Genomic DNA, 9,354 nt, shown 5'->3' with positions numbered 1-9,354 from the left:
TATATGACTATTGCTTACACAAGGCTGAGTTCACCACAGTTAAGATTATTTCAATCCTTAAAAATATCGATGAAAATAAACTCAGAGTGCATACACTGGCCGACATGTACCTCTCGGTTTACGTAAATGCTGATCTTCTCGTTGTATATAAACCGTGTTGTGTCTGTATATACTAAATTTTGTATACTGATTTTCGGGTACTGATTTTATTGTATTTAGCTTAGCATATTATTTTTTGGAATTGTTGCAAAAAGTTCGTATGTTATTTTCGACGTGTAAGGTCATATTATTTTTGGAATTGTCGCAAAAAAGTTTGTATGTTATTTTCGACGTGTAAGGTCATATTATTTTTGGAATTGTTGCAAAAAAGTTCGTATGTTATTTTCGACGCGTAAGGTCATATTATTTTTGGAATTGTTGCAAAAAGTTCGTATGTTATTATCGACGTGTAAGGTCATATTATTTTTGGAATTGTTGCAAAAAGTTCGTATGTTATTTTCGACGTGTAAGGTCATATTATTTTTGGAATTGTTGCAAAAAAGTTCCTATGTTATTTTCGACGTGTAAGGTCATATTATTTTTGGAATTGTTGCAAAAAGTTCGTATGTTATTTTCGACGTGTAAGGTCATATTATTTTTGGAATTGTTGCAAAAAGTTCGTATGTTATTTTCGACGTATAAGGTCATATTATTTTTGGAATTGTTGCAAAAAGTTCGTATGTTATTTTCGACGTGTAAGGTCATATTATTTTTGGAATTGTTGCAAAAAAGTTCGTATGTTATTTTCGACGTGTATGAGAGATTGCAAGAGATGAGTGACTGGACATCTGTATGGACTTACATGGGAGAAATGTAGTCCATTTATGCACGGCTTGTTTCGTTTAACAAATACACCAAAACAATAGTAACTCCAGCTTAACTATCTTCTAAGCCAAGCATAATGAGCTTAGTTGAACATTAGCTGGATTTAGTTAATGTGATTTAAAATGATTTTGTGTTGTGTTTTGAAGCGTTTGCGTGTGAAAAGTGTCTATTATGAAAAAAAAAATGCTTCGTTAGGAGATTAAGACTTTCACATATACACACACGCACACACACACACACACACACACACACACACACACACACACACACACGTAGGGAGCAGGAAGAGTGACGTAGTAACTACTAGTGAAGAGGCATGGCCAGGAGCTGTGACTCAACCTCTTTAACCGCAACCAGGTGACCACAACTAGGAGTGGACACACACACACACACACACACACACACACACACACACACACACACACACACACACACACACACACACCGTAACGAATGAGATTATCACCTATGAAGCTACCGCAAAAAAAAATGAGATTTTTTCCCCTTTTATTTTTTCTTTTAGCCTTTCAAGAGAGTGAAATAAAAGTTTGTACTAACGTATATTTACGTCTATATGTCACTTTGCCATTTGTGCCAAAGGTAGTTATGGGAAACAATAGGCCTTTTACTGCTGTTGCAATTGGGAAAGATTGCATTTGAGATGTTTAGTGTGAGCGAGTTTTAATGTGGTGTTTTATATGGGATGTTTTTATGAGGTGTTTTTATGAGGTGTTTTTATGAGGTGTTTTTATAAGAAGGTGTTTTTATGACAAGGTGTTTTTATGAGAAGGTGTTTTTATGAGAAGGTGTTTTTATGAGAAGGTGTTTTTATGAGAAGTTTTTATGAGAAGGTGTTTTTATGACAAGGTGTTTTTATGAGTAGGTGTTTTTATGAGGTGCTTTTATAAAGTGTTTTACAGTCAACTTACTCCAATTCTATTACTTGGTAATAGAATTGGAGTAGCTCCAGTTTCTTGATCCAGGAAACTTGAGCTACTTTCCATTTCCTCGGATCAAACCTAATTACTTCTCAATCTCAAGACATTCCATGAGCCCGACTTCTATTACCCTTCCTAATGATAATAATAATAATAATAATAATAATAATAATAATAATAATAATAATAATAATAAAAATATTAACAATCACAATAATTACAACAATTATAATATATATATTTTACTAATAGTAAAATATAAAAAACAAAAATTATTACAATTATAATAATTAACGTGATAATTAATATTTGCCTTTCTATACTCATACATAATCATTCTGCTTTCCAATCTTTTTTTTTTTTTTTTGCTTTTTCACCCTCTACAGTATTGTCTCGAGGCCTTCTCTACTTTTCTCACCTCGTATGTGACTTGACAATGTGTCCAGGACCGACAGATTTTGGCTGATTCTGTATTTTCATTGTGAATTCCACAAGATCTTATTCAGATTGGTGAAGTTCCCTCTTCCCTGACGGGCGAAACGTCTCTTTTAAGAAATGTCTTAATACTTCCTTGTTGTCTTACGTCTCTGTGTTTCCACTTAAGTCTCCCCAACTGACCAATATTTGTATTTTCGCTGTGTATGATTACGCTAGTTTTGCTATGTATGATAAGGCTAGTTTTGCTATGTATGCTTATAATAGTCTTGCTATGTATGCTTACGTTAGTTTTTCTACGTATGCTTACTCCAGTTTAGCTGTGTAAGTTTACACTAGTTTCGCTATGTATTCTTATGCTAGTTTTGCTGTGTTTGCTATTTATTATAGGTTACTTGAGGCTTCGTTGGATGAGGTGAGGTTAGGTTAGAAGTAGTTTAACTTGGGATATATTATGTTAGCTTAGGGATAGTTTAGATTAGTTTAGGCTACTTAAGGTTAAGGAATGTGAGAGAAGGTAGGGTAGGATAACACCAATTATCCTATTTTTAGCCAGTTATTGCATAAGACACGCAAACACGGGCACAGAAACGTCTACAACAACAACTGGGAAACCTCCACGAACGATAAGAATAATGCAAGTCTCCCACGGACGAGATTGGCAGAGACAGGAGAAGGAGCAGGAGGCCCTTTTGCACGCACCAGGCTTGAGATTTTGTCGAGACAAGGACCCAATTTCCGCCACTCTGTTCTCTCTCTCCCTCTCTCTTTCTCTCTCACTCTCTCTCCTTCACACACACACACACGCACACACACGCAGAAACATCAGTAAGGAAGCGGGATGTAACCTCATCTCCGGAGTAATAGAAGTATTCTGACAAAATATGTACCAGCGCGGCATGTGCTTCTTGTCTCCCACGCCTGGAGATATTAATGGAGAGAGAGAGAGAGAGAGAGAGAGAGAGAGAGAGAGAGAGAGCACATTCGTACAGCATAATGATGTCAACGAGATAAAGTCAGTTGATCAAATAAAAATGCTGGCCCACAGATGGCTCCAACTTCATCCTGTTCCCTACTTGTATGTCTCATAACAATAATAATGCTTTCAAATGAGCTGATGTAGGTAACAGCTCTTAGCTTGCCAATAAAGTTAGGAATCCTTAACCTGTAAATAGCTTGTCAATAAAGCTAGGGATCCTTAACCTTGTCAAACCCTGTGTAAAAAAAAAGAAAAAAAAAGAAAAAAAAAAGACTCCTAGAGGAAGATATATATGTATATATGCAAACATCATCTCTCAATTCACAGCAGGATATGAACCTGCACACTCTGTATGAAAGTACACAGTACAATAGCCACACAAAGAGCAGCACTGTGTACTTTGATGCAGAGTGAACAGGTTCGAATCCTGCTTTAGAGTGAAAGATAATGTTTGTAAATAATTTCGATCATTTACGAATCATTAAGTATATATATATATATATATATATATATATATATATATATATATATATATATATATATATATATATATATATATATATATATATCTTTCTTTCAACACACCGGCCGTATCCCACCGAGGCGGGGTGGCCCAAAAGGAAAAACGAAACTTTCTCCTTTTACATTTAATAACATATACAGGAGAAGGGGTTACTAGCCCCTTGCTCCCGGCATTTTAGTCGCCTCTTACGACACGCATGGCTTACGGAAGAAGAATTCCGTTCCACTTCCCCATAGAGATAAGAGGAAATAAACAAGAACAAGAACTAGAAAGAAAATAGAAGAAAAAGCAGATGGGTATGTATGTATATATGTGCTTGTATATGTATGTGTAGTGTGACCTAAGTGTAAGTAGAAGTAGCAAGATGTACCTGAAACCTTGTATGTTCATGAGACAGAAAAAAGAACACCAGCAATCCTACCATCATGTAAAATAATTGCAGGCTTTTGTTTTACACTCACTTGGCAGGACGGTAGTACCTCCCTGGGTGGTTGCTGTCTACCAACCTATTACCTATATATATATATATATTCACACACACACACACACACACACACACACACACACACACACACACACACACACACACACACACACACATATATATATATATATATATATATATATATATATATATATATATCACTCACTCTCTGTCTGTCTGTCTGTCTCTCTCTCTCTCTCTCTCTCTCTCTCTCTCTCTCTTTGCGGGGGTTCAACTAACACTCCATGGCACATAGTTCACCTCTCACGCGTGGCATTAAAAGAGATCTCTATCACTATTTAACGAGAGTCTTGGAAGCCAAGGTGAAAACAACTTGGCAGTAATATAATATTTTCTTATCAGCTTATTACCCTTCATCTACATATTTCACTTTTCTCCTTATCCGCTTATTATTTTTGGCCCATTACTGGTTTTACCTCAGACGCGAGAGGTCACGCAAGGCACTGCTTCCGTAACTCTCGCCCATTCTGGTAGCTGATCCTTTCTGGACTGATCCCTTTTAGTCACTTATCCATCCTTGGCCCTATATATATATATATATATATATATATATATATATATATATATATATATATATATATATATATATATATATATATATATATATATATATATATATATATATATATATATATATATATATATATATATATATATATATATATATATATATATATATATATATATATATATGTTGATGGAATTCATTATTTTTACACTCCTGCTTCATTCATTTAAAATTTAATACCTCTTGTACATTCAGACATTTATAAGAATAAATAAAAGGCCGACAAAGTATAACGAAGTATTATTCTAGGTCATTTTTAGATTAAGATACTCACGAGAGGGGCGCTTGCAGAGAGTTGCCTGCCAGCCAACCACCACTGTACGACTGGTTCAGGGGAGGATCCCACGACACGACACCTGAAGGAAGTCTGTTGGCCCCCACTCACCCACTCTCCTGGTGCCTCCAATCTCACCTCCAAAGGTGGTACTGTGGGGGAAAAGTGGTGATGTGAAAGGATAGGTGATGTGAGGGAGAAAATATTAATTAGAACTGTTACTGACATACAAACTAGGGTATGCTCATATATATATATATATATATATATATATATATATATATATATATATATATATATATATATATATATATATATATATATATATATATATATATATATATATCACACTGGCCGATTCCCACCAAGGCAGGGTGGCCCGAAAAAGAAAAACTTTCACCATCATTCACTCCATCATATATATATATATACACGTATATATATATATATATATATATATATATATATATATATATATATATATATATATATATATATATTTTACATGTCGTACCGAAGGGGTAAAACTGGTTAATTATCAAGAACTCATTTAAAATAAAGTCCTTTCTAAAATTTTATCTTATACGTTTAAAGATATAATTTTTCATTTATTAATATAAAAATTAATATTTTTGTCCCCAAAGAACCTTAGTAAACTTACCTAACCCTATTATAACAAGCGCAATTTAATTTAGACTAATCCAACTAAACATATTTTAGATAAGATTGCAATAATTTAATAATAACCAAACACAATGAAGCACGTTTTTTTTTGTTAGGTTCAGAATTATTTTTTCGAAATTCTTGTATACACAAGATGTGCGTACAAGTTTAATGGATATAAATATATACAAATCTCGGTATGTTCACTTTGATACACAAACTTGCTGATGTATAGACTCCCGTGGGGAAAATTTTTTTCATTATTCTGAAAAACCGACATTTTGGACTAATTTCTGTGACATTACTGAATGCATATAAATTATATTTTTACATACTTTTTTTTTTGCATATCATCGCATTTAGAAAACAATACCAAATTTTTGTATAAAAATATATAGTATAATTAGTCTTTTGCAAAAGAGCCTGCACTGTGGTCTATAAATTTATTCATATTACTAATGACAAATGTTAAAAGTTGATGTGGAGTGCCATTGCAGATGTTAATTTTCTATTTTATGATAAAAATGAACCAAAATGAGAAAAAATCACAGCGGAAAAAATCGAAGGACTATGATAATATATACTCAAAAGAGTATATCCATAATGAATGAAAAATCATTAATTGAAATCACAAGTCTAGAAATAATTTTATGAATTTTTTTCTTGTGTTTATTTACATTATGATCACATATATTAATACCTGCTAATCGCGTCTGAAATCAATATTTTGTGTGGAATTTTATTCTGATTGTTTTGATTTGGGAATTTATCAAAACATCCAGTTGTCATACATAGAAACCTGAGATAAAATTTTCAATGGAGGGAGAATGATCCATATAAATCTGGTGACAGCTATAGGCTACTCACAGAAAATGTCTCGAGCAAAACGTTGAATTAAATTCTGCTGTTGGCTGCACGTTTTATTTACATCTTTGTCATCAGTTCTTACTTTAAACATGAATAACTCCAGTCTCAAGAAAACAGAACTTTTTATAATGAATGGTACACAACGTGTTGTTTACATGTAGTGGACCCTCCTTCCTATTGTACACCCACATGTCTTTGATTTCCCAATACACCTCAGAAATTCTTCCACGGGAGAGCGAAACGTTTCCAGATAATACTGTATATTTCTACTTGTCTGTCGTTGCCACAGTTTCACAAGAGGATATTAAAAATAGATAATATTGTTAACCTAGTGGCAAGACTTAAAAAAAAGATTTTTTGCCAATCATTAGTAGGCGATCGAGGATCACCTGGAACTCTTTCATCACTGACATATATTTCCAAAAAACGTTGAGTGGAAAAAAAACGTGCCCTAGGTACACACATACAATAGTTTAACTACTTGAGCAAAACGTTGTCTATAAAAAAAGGCATCCTATTCATTTACTTCCATTTGTCTATTGATAGATTTCCAATAAATAATTCTCTTCTGAATATACTACACGAAGGAAAATATGCTTGAAAACATCATAGTTTTCCAGAGACTGTGACTGTCACCGACAAGCGCTGTGCTACGCAAATTTAATTCTGTCATAACGAGAAAGACTCAGTGAAGCAATGAGTATTAGCGAATTAATAACACACATACACACACACACACACACACACACACACACACACACACACACACACACACACACACACACAAATATATATATATATATATATATATATATATATATATATATATATATATATATATATATATATATATATATATATTATATATTATTTTTTTTATTAACATATCGGCCGATTCCCACCAAGGCAGGGTGGCGCGAGAAAGAAAAACTTTCTTCATCATTCACTCCATCACTGTCTTGCCAGAGGAGTGCTTTACACTACAGCAGTGGTTCCCAAACTTTTTCAGCTTGTTACCCAATTTAACATGCCTCATAAAGCATGTTACCCCTTTCACAAAATGTTGTTATTATTGATATATATGGCTAAACGTGAACGTATACAGCCTCGCATACTCTGCTAATCCTAGCAAAACCATTGAAAACGTAAGAACCACACATACATTATATATAAAATTAATAATAGCTACAAATTCACAGTAACAGTGGGTAAATACTAACTATATACTGCACAGGGCAGTACACATACATACCAGCTTATGTCTACCTCGGCTGATGCTCACAGATAAACTGACAGTGTGAAATAGAGGCAGCCTCAGGAAGTGAGTGACGCGTACTGGACAGGTCGATCTGGGCTACTGAGTGACTTTTGTCCTGAAGCATACTTGTCAAAATACTTTTCTGTTTCCACACACTTAGCTATATATTTCTTCTTTTCTAATACTGTATATTAGTTTTTGATGTTTATTGTTATTTGGTTTAACTTTATTACTTACTTATAATAGGTTTACTTTACAACTTTATATACTAAGACAAAGTTAACAATAATCCTCATACCGGGTACCGCATTGTTTTCTTGATTTTCAGAATTCATAACTTTTTTTCTGTCACCCCTCCATTACCCCCCAAAAAATGGTTAAATTACCCCCAGGGGGTAATTTACCCCCAGTTTGGGAACCACTGCACTACAGTTATAAAACTGCAACACAGCAGGATTCGAACCTGCGCACTCTGTATCAAAGTACACAGTACTTTCTCCACTCAGCCAGATCGTAGATAAGTACGGAGCCTATACCCAGGGATAGGCTCCCATACTTATCTAGGATCTGGCTGAGTGGAGAAAGTACTGTGTACTTTGATACAGAGTGCGCAGGTTCGAATCCTGCTGTGGACTGAGAGATCCTGGCTGTAACAATCCATTTACTTCATAAGTAAATTTATAATTCAACTTTATCGTGAATAAATTCAGTACTTCTATTAACAAAAATAGTTGTTTTTAGTTGCGATGTTGAGTGTAGGCGGGGTGGGTGGGTGTTTGGGTGGGTGGGTGGGTGTTTGGGTGGGTGGGTGTTTGGGTGGGTGGGTGTACTGGGGGTGGGGGTGAATAATGTTGAAATTTTTCGTGTATGTTATCGTATGCAAAACAACTGTTTATTTTGTATAGTTTTTGTGCAAGTTGAGACCTAAAGGCTATTATTCTCTTTTCCCCTCTTATTTTTCTTTCTCTGTTATTTCCTCACTTTATTCTTTCACTGTTATTTTCTTCATTATTATCTTTTTCCATTTTTTTCGCTTTCCAATTGCTCTCTTGCTCTCTTCTCCCCTTTCTTCCTAGCTATCTCCTATCTCTGTCCCTTGCTCTCTCTCTCACTCTCTTTCCCTCTTGCTTTCTTCCTCACTCCTTCACTTTTCTCTTTCTCACTCCCTCTTCTCACCTATATACTCTCTTTGACTCTACTCTCACTCGCTCCTTCCTCTCTCCCTCACTCTCTCTTTCACTATCCCTTCTATCACTCCTTATTCTCTCCCTCTTCCTTAGTCTCTCTCCGTACCCATTATTTAAGCAGCGGAAGAGAGGAGCACAAAGTCTCTACGGGGGTCTGAGAGACTCTCGGCAGGTTTATAGCCGAGGAGAGACATTTAGGGAAGGAAATGAAACTGTTAGCTTGAGAGGGTTAGCTGTGTTATTCTGACTAGAAACCAAAGCTGTTATCTTGAGAACGCTAGTCGTGTTATCAT

General features: G+C 34.7%; 1 protein-coding gene across 1 annotated transcript in view; it reads right to left on the bottom strand.

The window, feature by feature from the left end:
- Nucleotides 1-5,068: 5,068 nt before the first annotated feature.
- The window catches only part of LOC138854350 (opioid-binding protein/cell adhesion molecule-like), a 275,215-nt gene continuing 270,929 nt past the window's right edge, over nt 5,069-9,354 (bottom strand). The window contains exon 7 of the mRNA XM_070096967.1: nt 5,069-5,238. Within this exon, the coding sequence (XP_069953068.1) occupies nt 5,069-5,238 (170 nt within the window). The remainder of the gene's footprint in view (nt 5,239-9,354) is intronic.

The sequence above is a fragment of the Cherax quadricarinatus genome, chromosome 55 (assembly GCF_038502225.1).
Source record: "Cherax quadricarinatus isolate ZL_2023a chromosome 55, ASM3850222v1, whole genome shotgun sequence".
Classification (NCBI taxonomy): domain Eukaryota; kingdom Metazoa; phylum Arthropoda; class Malacostraca; order Decapoda; family Parastacidae; genus Cherax; species Cherax quadricarinatus.
Note: the sequence above shows the minus strand (reverse complement) of the source record. Positions and strands in the feature narration are given on the sequence as shown.